At 34.8% G+C, this 26003-nt stretch overlaps 1 protein-coding gene across 1 annotated transcript in view; it reads left to right on the forward strand.

Annotated features, from left to right (window-relative positions):
- The first annotated feature begins 309 nt into the window (after positions 1-309).
- Positions 310-26003, forward strand: part of LOC126863695 (tRNA dimethylallyltransferase) — a 117666-nt gene continuing 91972 nt past the window's right edge. The window contains exons 1-2 of the mRNA XM_050614106.1: positions 310-319; positions 1043-1302. Of these exons, the coding sequence (XP_050470063.1) occupies positions 310-319; positions 1043-1302 (270 nt within the window). The remainder of the gene's footprint in view (positions 320-1042; positions 1303-26003) is intronic.

The following is a 26003-nucleotide window of genomic DNA, read 5'->3' on the forward strand; positions in this document are numbered from 1 at the left end:
TGAAATAACGAATGATTTTTGGGATGTGTTTAATTGGATCGTTCGAAATATGGATTAGAATTAGCTATGATACATATGACGCCACATATGTAATACGTTGCTGCCGTCTGATCGAATTAATGATAACAGAATATCACTGGTAAGTATAGGTTGCATGTAACACGCGTTTTTTTAGACATCTTATCAGCGAATAAAATTATACGAAGTACGAGAGCGCGTGTTGGAGATTAAACTGCTAATGAAATCATTTACAATGTCGTTGAAGTTCAATTATTGCTACATAACGGTTAGTACATTATATAAGTTACCATGCAGTGTGGTAAGTTTATAATGTAAAGTGGCAAAGGATTCACTGAAAATTTTTGTTTATACAAAGACATGATTAATGATGCTTTGCAATGTGGTGACAACAAACAGATCTATGCTTCGGTTCATCTATATCGTATGCGTAATCAGCTAAATATATATGAAAGAGCCGAGTGTGATATTATACATGGATAGTCGTCAATTGCGTATTTGATTGCGTCTAAAATTGTAAAAGTTATACTATTTCCATTGTAATATGCTTTGTAATATTATACAACAATTTACTATACATATGGAAATTATCTTTTTTGAAGAGTAACATCATATCAGAAAATAACAACTCCAAAATACACGTACAATAATATAAAATAATTACATAATTAGTTGACTATTGTTGTATCAAATCATCTAAGGGACCAGAATAGTAGTATTAATATTATAATACAACTCTGAAAATAGTATTATAGATATAAATACAATATAAATACATTATTAATAAGTGTAATGGTTATAAGTAGAATAACATTAGCCAAATATTTAAATGGTACTATATTTAAAATATCAGATAACGCTCTGATATAACTTTCATAAAAACTTCAATAAAAAATGAATGAGACCTCAATCGTAACGTAGTTTCCAAGGATACAATGATATTACGAAATATTTTCTTATTAATAATAACGAATTATATCTGTGCAGTAAATACAGTAATCATAACCGACACGAAATGAGTAAGAAAGCGTGACTCGTCGTAAGTGTCCGTTCAAAATCTACCGCCTTTGGCTTTCATGGCTGGGTGAGCGGAACAAGAAGCACACGCAGACCGTGGCTGCGCATGCGCAGTTTCAAGTAACTATAAGTGATCGTAGAGAGCTCGACATGTCGCGTGTGCCAGTTTTAACAATTTTGGGATCTACAGGATGCGGAAAATCACGTTTGGGTATCGAATTGGCTCGCAGATTTTCTGGAGAAATTATTTCGGCCGACAGCATGCAAGTAAGTGAAAAAACAATCGCTTATTGCCTTGTTCTTTCCATCGTGGTCCTTGTAGGTTAGGTGCGTATTTAAAAGTTGTTTATTACCAGTGAACTTTCGAAATAGAATACTTCAATTTCAATTCCTACAGAAATCCTAAACATACTACTTTATTAGCTAATCGAGAGACGATATATTAATCGTGGGAAATAGTTTGTTTATTGAAGCGATCGAATAGGTTGAAACCTATACTGTATATGCATCGTGCTATTTGACTTGCTCTTTCGCGTCCGAGTCTGTTTACGTTTTAATATGGAAACATAGAAACGGTTATTCTAATACGTCATATTTTATAAGGACAGAACATACTGAATGGCGTTTTGAAAAGCATTAATGTATAGGAATGTTGTATACGTGTTATTACGCTCTCTTACAATTGCCTGCCAACTTTTATGCTCACTTGCATTTTAATTATATATTATTAACAGTAAATTTCTTTTTGTCTCATTTACGTGTATGATATAGTGCATGCTTTTTCCACAAGCGTATGTGTATACGACTGTTACATCGTAGATCGTCATTAGTAATTACAATTATTATACCAATTTATTGTGTAGGAACAAGAGAAAATGATTAACGTATTGTTGACCCAGAACTTAAAATTAATTATTTATAGAAATTAAAATACGAATCTGTATTATTTAATTTTTATTATTGCTATCACTTTTGTTCAATATAAATATTATATTCAACGTAAATAACATATAATAACTAATTTTTAACGAAAAAAAATATTTTCAATTGACGTATCTATGATAATAAATGTTGCATATGTTATAATGTAGTACAATACTCTACGTAACAGTATTGCGTTATTCCAAACACATTTGTATTCGAAGACTATCACTATAATCACGTTTCCAGCGTTGAATGAAAATTATCGAATCACATGAGAGAACAGATTATGTACAGCGTTAAATGAGAGCGTACTTGCGGAACTAATCCATCTTGCTCTTTCTCTGCGACCCGTTTCCTATTATCTTTCGCATAGTCTAGATTCAGCTGCGTTACAAGAGCTAGTTTTCTCGACAGCTGCGGTCATAGATTTCAGCTTGGTAACTTTCGGAGAAGATTCGGAGTTAATCGTTCTAATTATCCTACACTTTCACATGTGTAAGGTAACCACGACGAGCGTTTAATTACAACGTCTGTGACATAGGGATGGCCCTTTCGTCGAAAATGTCGCGTTCGTAATTATCTTTTGACTGTTTTGTCGTTGGTCTTCAGACACGTATCAAGTTAGCGTTATGCGTTCCGTGCACGAACATTTAAATCCCACGATGGAGTCTTTGTATACTTGTCTTTATTGTTTCACGAAAGGAGACAACTTTTCAAATTTAATCCTGCTGTTCTCCTCGGGACACTATTAAATTGCTTAAATGAGATAAATAGATATTACCATAGTATAGGTAGTGGTTAAATGTTTGATTTTAGTATTTAATATATTTATATTTACATTTTTTATACTTTCTGTATATTTCATACTTCTTGTTAATAAAGTTTCGTAAATATGAAGAGAAGATATCTAAAGGGATATAGAAATGAAGAAAAAACGAGAAGAAAAACAGGATTAATGTGTTATTTTAATTAATTGTTTTATATTATTACAGTCAAGGTTTTCTTTTTGAGGTAGTTGAATAGGGAAATAATTGTTACATGTATTATTATAATTCAATGAATCATAGTTGTGTGTCTTAATTGTTTTGTAAATTGTGTTTATGAAAAAATATGAACTCTTTGGGTTCTTGAATATAAATGTTCCGTTTAACGTTTTGGAATATCAAATGTTTTTTGTATGCCAAAAGATTCATGAATGATTGCTGTTTCTTAACCCTGAATACTAGATTACTGAATGAATCTATGCGTGATTTATCGGGTAGTAAAACTCTTATCAATTTCAAAGAAATCGAGAAAAAGAGTCCTCGTCTAAAGAGCATATCATTTGATAATGAAGATGTTTTTAAAACCCCTACTTCTGCATTAGTTTCGTCAGCATTCAGAAGTTTTGCGATTTGATTTTATTGCATTAAGAGTATTGCAACACCGGAAGTTTGAATATTTTAGTTCTCTATTTGCCATACCATGATTTCAAAAGTTTTACTGTATCATTTCTATTTTTACATAACTTTGGAGATATTTAATATTGCTAATACCATTACGTTCGTTTTAATAAACAAGATCTACGAAACAATTGAAAATATGTCTATGATTCATAAAACTATTACAGTAATATAAACATTCAAATTGGATCTCAAATATCTATTTAACAATGATTGACCGTCCCTTAAAGAATATTTGAATAAAAGGAATTTGTTTGTTCGCCCCATCCTTCTTAAATCAGAGTATCGTTTTCAAAGAATTGCTTAAACGATTCTCAGAATCCCTTTGTACAAAGAACTTATCAAACAGATAAATGTAGTTACGTAAAGTGTTTCTCCAATTGACGCGTTATTTTTTCACTTTGCATATATGTATCTTCCGCATTAATGGATGGTCTTTATATCGCGCTTTATTAATATATCCGAGTGTGTTTTATTATCTCGTGGCCCGCAAAGCAAACTGTATAAATGCAAAGTAGTAAAGCTCGCATGATAGTCGTTATAAAGTAAGTGGATCGAATTAAACTTTGTCCTCTTGATGTGTGCATTACCCTGGAGGATCGTGGGACTTCCGGCCCTTTTTTGGCCGTTGAATTAGTATAGCCACTGTTTCCTTCACCCCGCTACTCGAAGAAAGTGAAAGCTACACGAACATCCTTCGTTAAAAAGTTTTCTGAGAATTCTTTTCCTCTCGGACCTTTTCTTCCTTGAATAACCGTTCTTTGACCAAACATATTATTATATTGATTCCGTGAATATATTCTTATTTCTTTCCTAACGTTTTCAATTCACCTTCTTTTTTGTTTAGAAATTCAAATGTTATCTTCGTATTTTCATGTTTGTTCTTTATTAGACTGTATAGAAAAAATAGATTACTAAGTTGTTGTTTTTGTGACAATTAAATCAGACATGTTAAATACATGTAAGGAAAAATCGGGTTATTAGATTTTTTTTTGTAGAAAAAATAGGAAGTTGTTAGATTTTTTGTAGGAAGAAATAACAAGTTAGTAAATTAGATATGTATATAGAATTTTTGTTCAAGGTGATATTAAATATTGTGTGCACTAGAGATTTAATACTAGCTTTTTAATATTAAATATTTCATTCAAGAAGAACTCATTTGAATGAACTATTCTGTATTTATTTTAATTGTTGTATATCGAATTACATTAATTAATGTTAATGAAATTGTTGTAAAATATATGTCCTTAAAATCATGTTTAGTTAAAGAAAGCAAATGTATATCAACGGAATAAATAGAAAGAAAGTAAGAAAAATAAAGATAAAATCATCGAGTAGCGTAGCTTTTCCTTTCGTACAATTTTTCCACACATATTCCATACATATTTCCGAGGAACGTAAATTTTTCAGTGCACGAAGAATGTCGGACATAAATCACTACTTTACAACTTCACAGTTTTTCTATATCGTCGTCTACTTTCGCATTGACTCGTTTTAACTCGTCACTCGTCAATTTCGTTTTTAAGAGGCCGCTTTCGCACGTGACAACTCTTCACTCACTTATAAATCACGTGTTCTTCGTCATTGAGATATTTTCGAATCTGTCCTCAGACGATTTCCATTACTCTCATTTGTTACGCGTAACTACGATTAATCACCCCGAGCACTGATCTCTTTTTCCTACTCGCTGCCTACACGTTTTCAAAATCATGTTGTTCGTCTTTCCACACGGAGTTCCCTCGACATTTTATCTTCTCCCACGTTCCTTTGTCTCTGTATCATCGCCCGTAATTGACGGAGGATTTCCCTTCTAATTTGCGCAATCAGAATAAGCTTGAGATTCTGATCGTTAGAGCTGCATCATATTTCTTAATCGTCTCGCATGTTCGTTGCTAATGTCTGCGATTATTCAACGGAATTTTGTTCTATTGCGTTTTTTGTTTAGTCAGAATCTGAATAATTGTTGAAATCTTACGCGGATTTTTAATTTGATATCCATGTCGGTTACTAATTTAGATACATCATTATATATTATCCTTTATTGATTTATTGATCCATTGTGAAGAGGAACCATTAATCCATTTAAGGCTAAAAGTCATTATTTAAAACAATCGTAAAATATTACATTTTTCTATGATTTTTGCTCTTTGCCAAAGCGATTACGTTATCTCTTTAAAAAAATGGTGTAGTTTCGAAGAAATTATCCTTAGTACTGGTATTTTCTCTCTCATCCTTTGATATGATGCAAAGAATAGGAAGATGCGTGTGAGCGTTATAAAGCTACATGTACGCATCAACACTCGAAAATTACATACGTTGCCTATCTCTATTACCACATGCTTACCGAGAAATCTACTTACATATATCTGTCGCTAGTTTCTATTTTTCCTCATGAGAATAAAAAACTAATCAATACTAATTTCCTTTCTCATTTCAAAGGTTAGTAATAGAACTATAATCTGCTAATGTGCAGCGAAGTATATTGTATGCACGTAGATGAATATATTTGAATGGTGTGGTGAAGTGAATTAGCAATGAAGTACAAATTCGCAGTATAGAAGTAAAAATGTCTGCTAACGTTTTCAAATTAACATATCTCCTAAGCTTTTTACACATAAGTAGGTTAATATTATTCTTATAAAAAATGATTCAATAGAAATAGATGTTCATACGGTCATGCTATTGAAAGGGGTTAAAAGATTAGCATATCATTGCATACAACGCCTTTAGGTTATATAGTTTACTATACAACAGCGACTTGAATTTCGAACGTGAACTATTTAATTAGGCGATTAAAGGTTCATTTAGAATTAAACAAATTTCCCATACGATTGAAAACATCAACCAGTTGGTAACTAAGCGATTGGAGGTTCAACTGTGGGATTCAAAAATCTGTCAAATAAGCGAAAGTAACACGTAGTCGATTGTTTAACCGATTAAATGTTCATTTTACAACTGTAAGAATATCGCAAACGATTGAGAATACCATCCAGTTGACGATGAAACGGTTAAAGGTTCATTTATGGAATTCAGAAATTTCTCAAACAACTGAAATTACTATGTAGTTGATATCTAACTGATTAAAGGTTCGTTTTAGAATTCAAAAATCTTCCAAACGATTGAAAGTATTATTTAGTCGAGTCACACGCGTGTAACAATACGAATGGTCATAAAACGTGGTGACCGAAACGTCAAAACGACATTTGGTTGTGTGCATAAATTACGGTGGCTTGGCCGTATGTGCCGGGGAAACCCGGACAGAATCGGACACGTGTCTGCCCACACGCAAGACGAAAAAAGATATCTGCAAATTTTGTGGCGACGGGAACCGCCTCTGAGATTCTTCCTACACTCTACAACTCTGCACGATCGAGGATCGAGGACCAAGTGGTGGTCCTCTCCGTGGAATTATAGATCGCGTTCGTCGAGGGAATTGTTTTTCCACTGGTTTTGGTGACGAATACTCCAGGGACAGTGACACGACAGTCGTTCCTCGTCGATGCTCTAAAGCGGAGTGATTTTCGAGCTGCCGATGAACAGAGGAACCTTCTGGTTGGCTGGTTCTCAGGGACGAATCGATGGGACGTTACGCGATGCGGAGAAGTCGATGAACCGAGTGCTGTACGAGTTCTGCTCCAAAGTCCCACCGGCGTGTCTTTGGCCGAGCATTTGGCCCATTGAATCTTAATATCGCGTCGTGTCAGGTCACGTAGGAATTCGAATGAGCGCACGAGTTCTTTGAAATTATTCGTTTTAGGCGACACGATCGGATTATAGGTGTGGAATTTTGGAAAGTTTAGATTTACGTGGAAGTTTGCGAACTGTTTAGGAATTGCTAATATTTATTTAGACTTGCAGATTTTTATGCATTTTTTAGAAATTTTGTGCAGAAGTGCATAGAATGCACAGAGTGTTAAAAACGTGGCGGTAAGTGCATTATATGGCGATCGTTATAATGATTGAAATATACGAATGCACGAAGAGCAGTTGATTTTATTGTTTAAAGGATCAGCTGGTTAATTACGTCTCAGGAGCAAAATGTTAAAAGGAATGATAAATTAGTATACGTATCTACACGTCGCGTTTGTCAGAGTAGTTATTGTTACACTGGAAACCTTGTATTCCATTTCCTACTGTGTCCGCCGGTGTATACTGCTTCTCACCGTGACTTCGTTAAAACTTTCACACGCGAGCTGCTTCATTGAGATTTTCTCGTTGATAGAGAGTCTGACGTTCCATTGATTTAAAGCGCTCATAGGAAGGAAATGAAGGAAATAATGGTGGCACAAAGTAGGACATTATTCGTACAATACTGTTCACGTAATATTCCAACATTTATACGTAACATCGTTTCACTAATTTTTGATTACATGAATATTCTTATTAATTTTTCATTAACTCATATACGTTTTAATTATTTATTGCTATGTATGTCATTGTTATTAAATTAACATAGCTTCGTGAAGAAATGTAAATTGGATATTTACAGAAAAATCGTTTCGCATTTCTACAGTGCTACCCATCGTAACTAAGGAATGACGTAATGCAAGTGTAATGAAATACGCTTCTCTTACGAAATTCCGCGTAACGACTCCAACCTCACGGATTTAATACATTATTTTACATATTCTAGGGCAGGCGTACTTGAGTTAAATCTGTGATTCAAACTTTGCTTCCTACATTAACGCGAGTGCACATGTACCGAGCGAGCATTCAACTCTATCATTTTGGGAATAAAAGTTGCTTAAAGGAGCATGCTTTTACAAAAAAATTCATTTGATTAATTAGATCGATAGCTCACTCTCCCTTACATCGATCGTTACGAAAAATCGGTGCACTATTTGCCCCATGGAAATAAGAGTGTTTCCATTCTTTCCTCAAGACTTCAGAACTTTAGTTCGTTATTCAACAAAGGCCACGATGTAATTTGCGATCTATTAGACTCGTGGGATAGATTAAGCCAGCGAATCATGAACAATGCGGGCTCGAATCACTCTATTCGAAGTTCAATGGATTCGTGTAAGATGTCGATGTGAAACAAATAATTTTTCTGCCTCTTGTATGTATGTACAAAAAAGAAAAGAAAGAAGGAATGACAGAGAAAAAAGCGTTTTATCTTAACGAAATCAAAATGTTATTACGTATTAGCCTTCGCCATTTTCCGTACACTCAAACTGTGTAAAACTCTGTGCGTTGTTAACAACTTATTTTATATTTTTAGCAAACTTCAAAAATTCTGTCACGCTAAAAGGAAATTTAGATTTTACCTTTGATCATTCAGAAGATAGAAAATAACAATAATAAAATTAATAGAAACGATACTCGAAAATATTCAACTCTCACATTTTCCATTGCAAATAATGAACTGCCATGAATGTCGAAATTAGTGACCTATCTTGACCTAGTCCCATTTAGGTCTTTTCACTGTGAAGAAAGTGAACGTTTCCACGGAACTCTCTTTTCTTACCGGCGCACGCTGCAACAATCTTTTTCGTTGTTCAAGCAAAGCGATATGCACGCAACGAGTGGTTTGCAATTTCTGTAATAGCGTAAACGGCCGGTTATTTAATTGTCAACGGTTATAGCATTCGTTTAGGAATTTAATAGTACCTCAGTTACAAATTGCGAAACGTTGCATTGCCACGGGTTCCCTTTCTTTTCTTTTTTCTCTTACAAACCATGGGGACATTTAACGATTGCCGCGCGTTCGCCCGGATTTCTTGTCTCTCGGTTGAGAAATTGGTTTGTGCAATCTGTCGTCCGATCGATATCGATAGAGGTCGCGTCTGCGATTGCAGTTAGCGTTCAATGCTAACCACTTGCACTTTTAACATCTCTCGTACATTTTGCGTTTGTTTCATCATTTGGAAAAAAAGTATTTACTAATTATAATTTTCAGGTATTTACGCTCGTTGTACTTTGTGTTCTTTCTCTCGTCTTTGTGAGATGTGTTTATTAATGGACAAGGGGTCGCCGTTGATCGTTTTGAAGGGTTTAATTGGGATTAATGTACATTTGGTTGTAGTGGAGTGTTTCTGTTATTGTGCTAATGAAGTGTTTGACGACACGGTGGTAAATGAAGTCAATGGCTTGTTTGAATTGCGCGAGGTAGTTGTCTTAAATTATATTAAAACAGACAAATTTTCATGGTCAAATTTTATTATGATTTATACTAATGTATTAATACTATATCTCTATGTACATACATAATATTATAAATTGTTTAACTATATCTACAGGTTTTTTTACAAAGTTACTGACGTAATTAACGTACAATCGCACTTCATTTGCCATTGCCTAATTAAAAATTCAAGATATCTGGCTTATCTGTGTGACAGTTTATCCGTTGAAAGAATTGCATAGCTTCAAATTTTCGTGGAATACGTGATCAAAAGAATCATTCTTAAGCATATGATCTAAAAATGATTCAAACAGCTGAGTCTGTATAATTATTTTGTTCTAAATAATAATCAACAATCACAGGCTGCCACTGTTGCGTCTCGCCCGGAGAAATTTCATTAATTAGAACCGGATAGAATCTCTACTCCAAAAAGATCGTGTCGATGGTCAAGGAATTTCAAACTGGTTCTCTGTTCTCTCTTTTCCTACTTCCTCTTTTTTTTTAGACCACCGATGCTCTACGACGTTTGTTGATAGTTTATCACGACAGTGACCCGTGGAAGGCAACGGACCGCGGTCCTTGAATTCAAAATAGTTTTCGTCGTTTCGGCTGAAGAAACGGCTGCGTGCTGAGCATGAAAAACTTCCGTTCTTGTCCGTGAGAATGGCGCCTCAAATTACGGAAAGCAGAATTTGTCGAACATGAAAGCGTTAATCGAATTTTCTATCTTTAGTTCAAGGGTTCGGGAACTTTTCGTTACAATCGATTCTACATGCTTTTCAACTCGATTTTTGTTTCACTCGATATTCGTTGAATTTTCGTGCACTGAAACGTGATGAAAAGTCGAAACATAGCCACCAACGTTGTTGTATCAGATTATTTCAAGATTTCCTGGTGAAATTTTAGGAAAATTTATCCTTAGATGTATAATATCGTCATTAACTTGGCAATAGTAATACAAAAAAAAATAGCATGGATTATTCGACTATCTTTTTGTAGTTTCGTGACACGTAAATTAGTATCTAGGTCTTAATGACAATATTATTATAGATCTATGTTTGTTTCTTTCAAAATCAATTTCTTAAGACTGCTACATAATTGGTAATTTATGACTTGTAAAATTGCGATAACAGCGTTGGTTTAATCGTGTATGAAGATCCTGAAGATATAATTATTTCGCTAGAATAATAGTAATGATAAGTATAGATTCGAGGTGAACGATCGTTACGAGTCAGACTCTCGACTCTTTAGAAGAGCAGAATGACGCATTTTCACTCGACCTTTTCTAAAATTATGAAAATGTTCCTAACTACTACTAACTCGTACTAATTCTTCCTATTTATATCGAAATCTCATTAATCGTGCCACATTAGTGCCATGCAGTGTGCTACTTTACCTACATAAAATATACGAAATCGATAAAAGTGATTTAGCACATAATGTTTCAATAGTAAGCGCGATAATAGATTCTCTAAGTTGAAACTGTACAAATACGATGATATTTGATGTCTTCTTTCATGTATAATGTTTTATATCGATGCTCGAGTTGCATTCGATACGGTATTTAATAAATAATTTACGCTTAAGGGGGGATTCATCGTGTTCACGGCTTATAGCGATAATCGCGTCTGGTTTATTATGAACGATACGAAAATTGCGGTAAAAATCGTGAGTTACAGCTGGTCACGTACGTACAAGGCACTTGAACAACCGGTTTTAAATCCACGAGGTGATGACGCAAAATTTACGGGGCTCCTTTTGTCGACGTAGCCCTTGAGCAGGCTCACGACCGATGTTTCATTAGATTGCCGCGCTATATTCGCTGTTATCCTCGAGAAAATTATATTTTTTCGTTTCTGTATCTCTATGGTTATTGACAGAAATCGATTGGATATAAATTTTCCAATCGTTCTTTTATATTCAGGTCTTTTCGCAACCAGAATTACAATTTTACGACATAAAACGTTATCCTGTATTAAAATTGTGAAACGAGATCTTCTTTATATCGATTTATTTATTTCTGGAAGGATCTGATTTAATAAAGTAATAAAAAGTATATAAAATATATGAAATAAGATTTAGTTCCCACTATTTTATTGCGAATTAATATTATTGCGATGTATCGTCTTTATGAAACGAATCGAAATCGTTGAATAAATTTTTTGTTGATTCTGAGAAAGGAAACTTTGCGAACAATCAAATTGCTATCATATTTGCATATAATATATAGAAATAGTAATTTCTGATCACTATTTTTGTGGCGAAAATATCGATGTGTTTGAGTGTCTGAAAGGAAACGCTACTACGGCATTTAATTTTTTGATTAAAGTGGGACTAAGAGTTTCAAAGTTTTATTATCGAGGGGGACAGAGACGAAGAATTACTAAATAAATTATTCATCTTGCTCTTTGAATATTAACTATATTACTTCCGCCTTATGTTCAAATTTATCTCATAATTTACAAATAAACTAACAAATTCTGTTTCACTCTTCGAAATATTTCTCGTCGAAAACAACGATTCTGCTGGGAACAATAGAAGCTGCATTTTGGGGCTTGTGTTAAATTTAATCTAAGAATAGTCTAGCCGATTCAAAATGACCCGCAGCTCGTCAATTGAAGGGCTGAGTCAGAAAAGGGGGCTTACAGACCCCATAACTTTGCGGCCCATGGCTCCCTTCTAATTTCCAACCCTGCAGTTTTCTTCTTGCTAGTGGTTAGTAATTTTCCTCCCCATTGCGATCCATTCTTTTTCATTTGCTATTTTTCTTTCGTCGTCGAACACTTTTTACTAGTCATTCTTCATCTCTGCCAATTTAATGCGTTCTTGTAACGAATATTTTTATAAAATTAATAATTCGAAAATTAAAGGTTAACGTAGATTAAAGTAACGCGGGTTGTAAATAAATCTTGTAAATTATCAAACAGTTCAATTAATACCAGTGCTTTGTTTTATATTTTTGAAGAACAAATTTTTTGACGAAATAATTCAGAAAATGATTATAATTTAATTTTTGAATTAATTTTTAAGGAGGAGTGTAAATCGATTAGGAATGTCCACGAAATAATTATAAAAGAATTATAAGATTATCAAGTGTTCGTAAGGCGAATGGAAATTTTGCGATCGTCCAAAAATATCGAGAGACACGGAACGGAATATTTAACTTAATTTTCTTTGGGTTTGTTGAATCAAGATATTGCGTAAGCTCGGTCTGACATTATTATTGCCTGTTTGCAGTATACGTTGATTTAACGAAGTATTGTTTATTCTTTGTTGTGTCTGCATGTCTTAATTTCAGCGTAAAAGCGTCGTACCGTTTGTACAGCTGATTCAATGAATTTTGTAATACTTTCTTTCGTACACGTTGACCTCGATATTTCGTTGATCTTTCTGGTTTCTGAGATACCAATAGATCATCGTCGTTCGCGTCTCTATGTAAAAAAGTTTATTTTTCTGGATCTTTAACCAGACAACTGGCCATTATATTGTGCCGACGATAAACGTAAGTCGTTCTGTTTAAGTAATATCTCAGGAAACGTAGATTTACCGCTAGTTTCTGCGATTTATCATTTTTTCTGACGATATATAAAATTGCCCTTAGAAATCTAGTTAACATTTTTCCATAGCCTCCTGTAATTAATTTAATACATCGAGTACAATTACAAAGGCTAATTATCAATAACTTTGAAGAAAGGAGAATTCTTCAAATTTATTTGTGTCAGTTATAATAGATAATATATGAAGCATGATTACCGTTGCTTTTTAATTATAGAAATTTATCCTGGAAGATGATTTTAGAATTTTCATAAAATTACTACCTTTTTTTTCGCGAGGAGGGGAAAATAATCTGCTATAAAATAAACACACACACACGCGTGCGCATATATTTATATATATATATATATATATAAATAAATTAAAGAGTAATTTAAAAAAAATAAGTAATAAATTACTGCCAAATTATACATGCGGTTCTAGATAGAGGCATCAAATTACCATGTATTTCAAGCTTTTATAATCTAAATGAAAAGGTAGACGCAAAGGCATTCATTTAGGATTCGTCATGGAAATGGTAACAATGTCGTTGGAAATTAGTTGTTAGACAAAAGTTTTACTGACAAAAACGAATGACTTTCTCAGAAGTTTTTTCTATCAATCGTTAATCAGATTCGCCGATAACACAGCCCATTCAATGACGGTTTAGATCAGAAGAAACGGATGTGTCATACATTTCTTGATTATGGTCCTCAGAACGAGTTTATTATATCCTTATGATTAATGCACTCGACTCTGTACTTATTACTAAGAATCGTATAAGTAGTACTTCATCGTGATCGTGTGGTGCTGTTGTATAATCAGCGGCTGATTATGTCGTTACATAATGTTACAATTATTCATAAGCAATCAGAAAAACAATACTCTTTTATTCCATTCCATTCCCGTTAGAAAATAATAAAGCGATTTATGAACAGTTCGCCGCCATTCTTCGTCATTTTCTTCACGATTGCCGTGTCATCGTTAAATCGTGGTCATGGTCGTGAAATAACTAGCGAAGGTATCAATTCGTTATGGACTTTTTTAATTATTTGGATTGACAAATCGTAGGTAAAAGAGTATTTGAACCTTTTTGTTCCTTCCTTTTAAGTATTTGAATCTTTTTACGTTCAATAATTATTTCTTAAAGCGACGTTTTATTTGTACAATTGCTTTTTAAATGAAATTCGTATCGCGTAAGAAGAGGAACATGCATTTTAACGATATGAAATCTGATATTGTTACCAAAAAATTTACTACAGTTCGACTAATGTGTGGCTACAAATCAAACGATGTAAATGTCACGAAAGTCGATAAAACAAGCAGGAAAGAAAAAGAAATTAAGGAAAGATAGTTCGTAGAACGAGACGAGCGGTATTTAATGAAAGTTTTTCTGGTCCAACTACGTGGGCGAGCGTGGTTTGACAGAGTAATAACAGAAATACGCACCGGTTTCGCAGGTCGTCGACCTTAAAGCACCACAGGTTTTTCGCCTTAATATACTTAAATTCGTGACTAACGCATCTGGAGAGACACTCGATGGAATTTGCAATAATACCAGCGAATTAATGTACATTACTTTGACCTTTTACGTTTTCTCGTCTTATTTTAGCGCGAAGGTATGCTTACAGGAAAATTGCAACATCTTTGATTCGATAATTGATATTTCAATGTCTTATTTCGCGATTAAAACGTGAGATCAATTGTTGATACGCCTTCTCCTATTTAGGGTGCATTCTTTCGTATTATTTTTCCTTGTAGTCTTTATGAACGTTAGAAAATGATCTAGAAGAGTATTTTCATGATTTACGAATATATCGGTGAGAAACGTTATAAAATTTGGATATCGTAAGTGATAAAAAAATAATCTTGCGATCTTATAGAAAAAATTCTCAATTCAGAGCCTCGGTTCCGCAATGATTTAGACGTTTAAAGTTCGCTGGTTTAAAGTTATCAAATCACTTGTTTTACCTTATCTACTAAGCGCCAAGTATGAAAAAAAAAAATGCGTAAAAGGATGTGCTTGGAGATATTAGATAAAAAATGAAACTGAAACTGCAACTTTAATCTGAAATGCTAGACGTGACATTTAAACGAACAAAAAATAAGAAATAAGATTAAGATAATGTTCGATACAAATCATCATTAATCTATTTCATGCTCTTTCACAATATGTATCGCTTATAAACATAATCCATCGACATCGTTCAACAATGTCTATCTTATCTGTAACAACCGCTGATATCATAATACCAGAACCGTGAGTTCCGTAACGAGATTAAAACGTTTAATTGAATCGACCATCGAGGATTCTTGAAACAATGTTCAAGTGTCTTCGTTTCTACGAACTTTTTGCTTTTTACCTTGTAACAAATTCCAACAAATTCAGCGCTTGTAATATCTCCATGATTTTATGATTTATTGATTTTTCATAAATATCATTTTTCCACAGGAGAAATTTAAATACAGAATATATAATCAGAAAAGGAAAATCGTTGAAGTTTGTGTAAAACCAAATATTTAGATTTCTCTTAAGATTTCAGGCTAGAAATGGATTCATATAATTTTTAGAAAAATGTTATATACTCTTTATAGGAATTTCTATAGAAGCTAGACATAGTATTCAAATGTTATACAGCTGTCCATACAAATTTAATCATGCATACCTTTCGAAAGTTTTTACAGTTTCATTGCTAGTAGCCTATAAGGAACATTCTACATATTTTTCGCATAAATAATTTTGTAAGGATGTGGAATAAGCAGTAAAATTTAAATCTATCTAATTATGTAGCTACGTGTTTTGCACGTGTAATTTGAAATGATTTACATAACTCTTGACTAATCAAAAACTTGTGAACTCTGTTCCCCCATCAACTGAAAACATCTGTACGAAGACACCATAACGTGATCAAAAGTGGACTTTGCGAACCACGAGATCCTAAAAAAATCACGTTATCGTTAATTAGAGCTTTCTCGATAGGACAAAAATAGCTGACCAAGATAAACAGAGTAACACGATGAACTCGCGTCGTACGATGCAATGGGATGTCGGTTTGCGTGCACGCCCGATAATGTCCAGGTTAATTAAATGCGGTAACCAGGTGCTAAACCAGAAACCAGATCTCACGGCGAGGTAGGCCAGGACGTCGCCTCGAGAATTCCACGATCACGAACGGCCGCGAAAGATCTAGCGACGCGACGGAGTCTCGTCGATCGCACGTGAATGGGATTTAGAATGCCTCGTGATCGACGATCGTACGTAGCCGATGACCTCTTCGAGGAATGGTTGCGCAATTGCTACATCAAGGTCGTGCTTCCAGTTCTCCAAGGTTGGAACGGTGAACCATTCGAATCGTTTCTCTTCGATCTTTGCTATTCCTGTCTACGCGTACGTACCTCTTCCATGACCGATCGTCTTATTTCGATCTGTCGATGCGAATTATTTTTGTCACTTTGTTACTTGTTACTGGTAGCGATGTGATGTGATTCGAATCTCATCGAATACGTAGAGTATCGGTCATTTTGTAAACTACGGATGTTTATGCAAATTCATATTCTTATGAACACAAATAAAAAGATAGAACGTTAGCAGAAATTTGTTTCATCCGAATAAATTGTATAATGTGTACTATTACTTTGGTTACTTTATATATTTTTGCATATTCCAGTTCGAGCACGATCGGATATTAAAAACTTTTAAAAGTCTCGATAAAACTTGAATCTCGAGTCTTGATAGGTCTTGGTCCTTAATGTTTTGATATGTCTTACGATAAGCTCGGAGAAATTCATTTTATGCGATATATATATCGCTGTGCATCGTAATAACAAGCGGGTTTTCCGTTTCATAAGTTGCTTAGCCGCTTGCTTTCATGTCAATTCTTATTCCGCGAAATATCGATGAATGTTAATTCGCTGACGACGATATGTAACGCGTCATTTTTCCTGCGCGATCCGCAAATATTACGGCATTCCCCGTTTTATCTCGCCCAGTGAGTCAATGAGTCAATTACCGTAAAACATTGAGATCTACAGAGGTGATATTACCCAGAGGTCATTAGCGTTCTGAATTCTTCCTCGTCTTCGCCATTCAACGACGTCCTACTTCGTTAATATGCGTTCTGCGACTAAAATTTCAGGCGTGTTTCTTTAAATTGCATCTCGGTTTAATCACAGTATATAGAAATTCCTTCCGACTACAATTTTTCGAACGCACAAGTTCATCTGCGAAGTTCATGAAAGTTTACGAAAGATTTCCGGATATAAGTATAATTATTCATAAAAATTGTAGAGAAAAATGTAACATTTGGAGGAAATTTTATAGATGTTGGAAGAGCTCGATTTTGTTTCGTCGAATTTATAAAATTTGTAGATTTGTATCAGAAAATAGACCAAGAATTATTGTTTTGAAAGTTTAAAAATAAAAGAACAAAGGAAGCCAGTTCTTTAAAGCGTCAGGAAAATTATGATTGAAAGCAAGAAAAATTATTTGGATATATGAATTTTTCAAGAAATTATTCGACAAGGTAAGAGATTATTCGAAAAGAAATGTAGCTGTTGAGTAATCAAAAGAGGGTCACCGAATGTTAATTATGTTAGGGTTCTAAATTAATTGGTAAGATATAACGGTAATGAGAATAATACAATGTATCCTAAGATTCATTCATAAGAACAAAACATTTCCGTTTGGTAGATCGTATAAGACCTTTTCACACTATTGTGTTTCAAAAGATAATCTCCTATTTTCATGATTAGATCGCATTTAAGGTTCCTTAGCTGCGATGATACTTGGCATTTTTAAATTATGCGTGGTTTTTTAATAGGCCATAAGGTGGAAAATTGATTATATGCGTCATGTCGCATGGATATTAAACTAAAAAAGTTGCTAATGATCGATCGTTTTCTCGGTGTTTCAACGCGATACATAACGACTTGTTTAATTAAACGAGAAATTAATTACACTTAGTAGTTTCCGCTGTTATAGAAGCTGCGATTTCTTTCGCGATACATTAATTACGAATTTTAGTTATCTCAAATATTTGTTACATATAACGTTAAAAATAATAAATCCATTCCTGTACGATTGAATTACCCAAATGTTTTACAAAAGTCGAGCATAAAAGGTAAAATACAAATAAAACCATCGGGCAAGAACCCAACTCCGGTTGTGCAAAAACAGAATCGTTGAACGTGTAATCTCGTTAGTATTGGAAGTAGCGATGGATTCAAGTATGTCGCAAGGATATTGGCCAACTAAATACGAATCCTGTATAAATATTTCGAGAAAAAAAAGAAAGGTACTCTGGTACTCTTAAATATAATCAACCATTGGTCGAATAGATTGAAAACTTCACGAGCATCTCGACAGAAATTCTCTATTCCACAATAGTAATTTCCTGTACAATCTAGTTATACTATACTTGGTTAATAATTGATCATATTCGCCTTGCAGAGGCATATATAATACTTCTTTGACTCTCGTGATTCGACTAAGGCTTGTAAGAATATCGATTCATTCTAATATCGAAATAAATAAATAGATGTAGATAGATTTTCGAAACATTCAGGTACAAAGAACAAACTATTATGTGTTACGAGTAAGTGTACGAACCCTATGAAGTGAACCTTGGGTATCGGATTTGATTCGGATTTATCACACGTTGAATTTGATCCCATCGCTAGTTAGAAGGCGCGGAGATGCTAATAAGCGGCCGAGAAGAGCACGCGCTGGCTAGCGAACGCAAAATTTCGCGGGGATAGTGTTAATCGCAGACAGAGTTACGAGACGAGAGCGTATCTCGTCGCGGGATAGACGTATCACGAAAGAAATCGTGAAACTGGTCCCATTAGAGTTCCGAATGTGTGTCGTAGATTTCCACGCGGTCCGCATTCGGCCGTATCAAACGCCTAAGATCCACTTAACATTTACGATAATTAGTAGGATTCCACGATGCTAATGGCCGGTCGTCTCGTAAGACGGTCGTCTACGTGCGTGTACGCGTGTTGGTGGAACGGCTAACGTAAAGGGGAACTGGACAAGTTCACTTTGTATCTCTTTCGTTTTACGTTCGGTTCACACTGGCTGCCTGGAAACAACTTGGTGTTACTCGTCCAGCGTGCCATCGTTCGCCAGGAATTATCTTAATCTTCCGTGAGCTGGCGTGGTATGCAAGGGTTTCGTTTTTCGCTGGTCGCATCGGTTTGTCCCTCTTTCACCCTCGTGCTATTTTGCTTCATCTTCCTTTAGCTTCCTCCTCCGCGTTACCTCTGAATGAGATTATTAATTGACTTTCTTTCGGACACCCTGTTCGATGCTATCTCCGAAGGTTGTCGGATGTAGAGGAACGAGGGCTTCGAGGGATTGGCCTCGTTGATCGCCTGAATGAAAAGGAGAGCTACGATTCTGATTCCTACAGCTTTTTTGTTTGTGGTTGTGGTTGGTTTTACCGTCACATATGGGGGAGTCTTTGTACGTCTATTTTAAGAATTATTTTTATTTAAGTAAATGATATATGAGACACCTGGAACCGAAGGGATGCTGTGACATTTTTCTGATATCGAGCAAATTGATCTTGAAATTCAGAGGTTAAAACAATCCCAAAGGGTAGAGTCTCTGCGAAAATTAAGTTATATACTCGGTGCTTGACTATAGTAAGGACTTGGCAGTCAATTTTTTAGCCTTTAAACGGTACTTTTACGCAACGTTGGATTGCTTGAATTATTTACAACATGACGATTAACGATTAAATTAACCATTTCTGTTGTTGATTCAAAAATTTCACAAATGTCACTTGCATTCCTTTGGTTCTATGTGCTTTGTGTAATATCGTTTAATAATATATTTGTTTATCAGTTTGTTTATATATTTGTTTAATATAAAACTATCGTAAAAGAGCTTTTATCGTTAATGTTTTCGGTACAAGACGCAGTAATTTTGCGGGAAAATTTTCCAACATTTGATTTTCATGAAAATAACCTTTTTCTACAGAGTATCTGTATTTATTGCAATTACAAAGAATGTCAATAAAGTATTCTTATAAAAGATTTTTGACGGAGGATATAATGTAGTATAAAGAAAGAAAAACAAGTTCATTTATTAAGATAGACACACATTTTGTTTGATAATACGATATCGTTTGTAACGAATTGAATGATGTGCTAACGAGCCATTTATCTTATTATTTCCGATTATTGTCGTTACATTACAATGTACAGTTTTTTTTCATACAAATTACCTACTATTCTAGCCGATAATTGCAAGATATAATCATTGAGCCTTTCAGTTAAAGCACTTTACAAGACATTGAATGGACCCGGTAATGTATATATGCATTTACCTTTCCAGGAATGCGAAGAAATATTCAAGAGTATTCAATAACACGGGATAGAGTTACCTCATTATGCAAATGCTTATGCGAACTGTTAAAAAATTCATTCCAATTTAATACAAATTGAAAGTAATCGCGTGTTTGGCACTTTTCAGTTATCAGGGAGATCTGTTTTAATAAACATTACGAAGTAAATATTCGTAATATTTGAATAAAAGACAGATCGAAGCGTTCAAGCGAAAGTTACAAATATAGAAATCTTACGTTCATTCGAAATCTATTTAATTCTATCAAACCTTTTTAATTTTAACTTTTTTTTTGGCCTTTGAGAAAATTATTTTCTATTAATTGTTAAGAGTAAAGAGTTAATCTATAACAAACATATTCTGTTTTCAAAATAACTACAAGAAAATCCACTAACGATACGAACTTAGTCATAAAAAATACCAAAAATTCGCAAAAACTAAAACTCCACTGAAAACCAACTTCATTGAAAAATATCTCCTCTACGCGACGTCTGCGTACTTATTCGTAGTAAGAGACAAAGCAACAAAGATTTGAAACGTCATCCTGTCGCGTAGTCGAACGTTACAGTTAGATACATAACGTTTAGAAAAAGCAGAAACACCAACAGTACGTGGCTTTCGGCTTGTTGTTATCAGGATTTCATTGAAACGTCCCCTACCCCTGTGAATTCTTGCGCAGATACCTTTAACCTTTGCAAATTGGATGCTCTTTGGTTAGTCGGCTCTTGACAGCGAATCACTTAGTACCATTAATCGCGTTATTTTCTTCTTCTTTTTTTTTCTTTTTTTTTTTTTTTGTTCACGTATGCACATGTATCGTGTGATCTTTCGACTTTCGTTGTGCCAGTGTCGCAATGTTTGCCCACATTGAGTAAAAGTAAATTTCAGTGTACGTGAGAATGGATTTCAAATTGCTTCGCGACGATCTCTCAAGGTAAATTTATTTATTACGTTGCTTTTATTATTATTCCTCAAACAAGAGGTAATACGTGTATTAAAATCTCAATTCAGCGTAGATTCGTTGCATAAACAATTAATTATTTATGACCTAGATGCCTTGCCAGATAAAAATTCTTCGATAGTTTCGCAATATTTGATTCTCATCTTCGCTATCATTTTCGTTTAACGAAATTCATGTCGCGGCTTTCCTCTGTATTCGAATTTCTTATCTTTCGGAAAGTATGGGATTCCAGCAACGGCAGAAGTTGTTGGCTGGCTTCGTATAAAGGAGCATCGTAAGATACAAGGTTTAGGAGGCACGAAATTAGCAAGCCCCGAAGTTTTGACACTTCGAGGTTCCAATAATTTAAGGCCTTTAAACTTGGCTGTCTCAGGATCTTCGGCCTTTGACGCTTCGAAACTTCGAACCACTCGCCAGCTTACCCTTCTTATTAACATTCTGCCAGCTTTACAGTTTATAAAACGTTCTCTTTTTTTTCCTTTAATGGACGCTTCCATTCTTTCGATATTACGCTGTATTTCAATTTTTTTTGCAGTAATTTACGTACGACTGCGTTAATTACTACTCTTTATATTTGAATTATTTCTATGCAAACTGAAATTTTGTTAAAAGGAGATTCTCGCGAGAGTTACGTTTTGCGTTAAAATGTATTAAATTCATGAAGGTGTAAACATAAATACATCACTGATATTTAATTCTTTGTTCGTTTCGTGCAATTGAATAAATAAATAATTGTAATTTAATGTACTTTCGCATAAATATACAATACGATCAATAAAGTAGGAGAAACAGAAATCTGTACTCTAATTCATTCATTTTACACCAAAATGTTAATTTATAATTTCTAGAACCATAAAAATTGTTTCGGTAAGAAAATCCTTCCAACTACAACACGCACCTTATAAATCCTCAAGTATTATCACTTTAGTAACCTATTATACGTATCGAAGAGTTGTGGTAACGAATTGTACATCAAAATCTAACGATGCTCATCCAGGAAAATACACGAACAACATTATCGCTTTGTGACAGTATCCATTTCTCTATTTAGATGCTTCCGTGTCACCGACATCGAAAACTATTAGCACCGACATGATGTTCCCAAATATTTACGACTTGGACTCGACGATACCGAGTGAACATTCACCTTTACAACCATGACGTTCTATTCTATCCAGAAATTAATCATCGAAACGAAGGAAAAAACACGCGTTTTCCTATCGAAGCTCGTTCGAGAAGCTCGTGGAACGATATGACAGTTCGTCTGATCACGTTTAAGATTCAGTGAACGTTCAACGATGATTAGTAGGAATCCGCGATGCCTAATGATCGTTCGGCGTGTACCTACTACTACATGACTCGTTGTACAGTGCACAAAATGAAGCATAGAAGATGCCTGCTCTTCTGTTGCCCGATTATTAAGCGGATATTAACAGTGGGTGCGTGATCTTCCTTATCTTTGCGATCCGTTCCTAATCGAACTGCTTTTCTCAATTAAAATGTCCCATTTAACGTTGTTTTCAGTTTACAAGATATATCAAAATATTCGAAGTTTTCTACGTTTCTTATCGTTTAAGTCGAAATATGAAGCTGTACGTGCCTTTTAGATAAGTTTCGGATAAGTTCTTAGTCATCTTTAAATCGGTTTTAAAGGTGCAGATCGTTTCTGGAAATTTGAATTGGCGTCAGAGCCGACGCATCTGTTGCGTTAAGTCTTTCTTGCGCACTTGCAGGAAGTGATTAGTATTCGTTAACGTTCGTTGTTAGATACGCTTGCATCGGTCTAGACCGGTTTTGGCTATGATGGAAGAGGTTCTTACTTGGAATTGCTCTCGAATGGGTTTGAAGGATGTTCAATTTTGTCTACAACTTGTGTTGCTGGTTACCCATGTGGTATCCAACTGGTTTAGGTATTTAGTACATTTTAAATGGAATTACATATTACCAGAGAGAAGAGAAAATGACCGGAAGTTTGTTTTTAAGGAATATTTACTTTGCATCTCGTTTTCCAGTGATAGTCTAATTTGGAAATGATCGGATGTACAGTAAGGAATTGTATAGTACGTTAATAGTTGAAAATTGGTAGGATTGTACGTTATTGTATTTGATGGGCAAAACTTTCCTCCGATCGTATAATATTTTTCACAAAATTTGATTTACTGCCACTATAATCAGGAACAGGTTTCTTCGTTAGAATAAATTTCAAACGTCGAAAGAATTCTGTTTCCTTCGGCCCTGTACTAAATGAGTATCGCTTAATTCCTCTTGTCATAAAGGGAATTAGTGGAAATCAATACAAATATATCCTCTGGGAAGATTGACGTTACGGAATGTTAATGATTCCTTCGGGGTTTAATTACGTATCTTCTAAAATCATCTGCAAGTATCACAACCATAGAATCTTCAAAATATATTTGTTTGTCACTAACATATTTTATAAAGTAACACACGTTACGCACATATTTAAAACGAATCTGAAGGATATACGATGAATTTTTCCAATAAATTGTCTTAGATGAGGTATATATATTCGAAGAATTACTATTCGAAGAGATTATTCTTCTCCATTAGAAAACTTTCAAAGAAACGTTTCATAAATTACCATCCACCATCAAACAGCGTAAAACCACCTTGAACTCGCGGAGCAACTCGAGAAGCAAACCTCGGATCAGACCGCAGTTTCATGTCGCGTTACATGTTACAATCATTCGTTCCCTAGCCAGCTGCGTGAATATAATGGTTTTCACGTTATCCTCAAAATTCCGTTTATTCCGCCAAGATTTATCGTTACTTTCTCCAACTAACGACCTCTTTCTGTCTCGAATTAACATATTAGCGATCAACAAATTGGCGTTTGTCTATAAGATCGTCATTCTACAGTTTTAGTAAATCATGTGTAACAGGTAATATAAAGCGTTTTATGAAATTTATTTCATTGCCTTAGTGAAATTTCGCGATTTCTTTGACCCTGATGCGCATTTCTCTCCGCACGGGATATGTATTCACGGATGATCAGCGAGCTGTACATGGATTCAGGGAGGACCGGTTTTTTCAAACTTGATAAGAGGATGACGTGAGAAACTCTAATGCCCGATATGCGGCCGTACGATTTCGTTCGGGCCAGGCAAAGGAAGACAGGTGATTGGCGAAAGGAAGAGGTAGGATAATGGTCGGGGCCAGGATGGAACAAGAGAGAAGGCCAGCCGATTGTGCGGACCGCCTCGAGGATAGAGCGGAGACGAGATCGTTTGTATGCGCCATTCCTCTTCCCTGGACCAGTTTTCGTGCAGGTACCCTAAAGCTATACGACCCTGGCGGAATACTTCAAGGGTTTGGATCTGCTTCCTACAAGATCGGACTTGTTCTTCGTTGTCATACCGTAGCCGCAGATTAATCTGCCGCGTTCTTTCTCGCGAGATAGAGGTGCTTCGATGAATTTTTAGTTTCGTTAAAGTTTCGTTCCTTCGAATACTCTTTGTTTCAAAAACAAAATTCCTTATCCTGGTTAATTTGTAACATATGTAGGAACGATCGAAGAAAATATTGATTATAATATGTATTATCGATTATATAATTGGGGTTATAACTGACCATGATATAATATCAGGTCTATTCGAAAAATTCGTAGCGGAATTTAACTGGAGTTAAACTTTACGTAATCTACAACTTCACAAGTCTTTTCTTGAAAAATTGAAAGTCTTGCCTGTTACTTGGCTCGCATCATACAGTGACTACAGAAATATTCATTTTTTAACAAAGCGCTATTTATCAGCTTCTATTTCGTTTACATAATACTTACCGAACTTTCTTCTAGTCGCATGATCGCAGTACTAGCTGATACGAAGTTTAACATATTAGGTTGTCCGAAAAGTATCTTTCTTTCGTAAACGTGTTTTTTACAACGGTGCACCTTCGTACAAACGTGAAACCAAGTCTGTGAAATGTCGCAGTGTTTATCTCAACAGAACAAAATGGATCGTACGTAATTCGACAAAATAATATAAAACAAAAAACGTTGTGCGTCTGTTATTTCCTCATAAAACGAAAGAAACTTTTCGGACAATCTAATACATACTTGCAGTCAATTAATTAGCATATAACTGCTATAATAAATACAATGGTGTACAAATCATTTTGCATCCATTATGCGTGTCTTATAATGTAAAACGTTAAATGAAGTAAAAGTTTTTAGAATTTTCCAATAAATATAACGAATAGGTGTCCTAATGCTTTGGCTGGTAGTATACGCGTACACATTGGGTTAAGTAACTAACATTGGCCATAATTTAAATATTTTTGCGCTCCCTGGAAAGAATATCGCGTTAAATACAACTATCTTAGAACGTGCCTCTATACTGGCGCACCCTCGTAACAGATATTTCTTGAAATTTATTGTCAATTATTCCGCTGATACGTAGCCGCGTGTGTGGTAGCTTAACTCGCAAAGATAAACGTTGGTACATTCACTTTTGTGATTCAGTATTGTCGTTATTCGCCCCTTTCTAACAGGAGAATGACTCGTGGTCGAGATCGGTTCGTTGGCAGGTGAAACGTTTTAAATACAGAGAAAAAAATGTATGCCGACAAAGAGACACCGCATCTTGGAAAGTTTTTACGGCATTTCGAAAGGACCTG

Source organism: Bombus huntii, chromosome 3, assembly GCF_024542735.1.
Source record: "Bombus huntii isolate Logan2020A chromosome 3, iyBomHunt1.1, whole genome shotgun sequence".
NCBI classification, from domain to species: Eukaryota; Metazoa; Arthropoda; class Insecta; order Hymenoptera; family Apidae; genus Bombus; species Bombus huntii.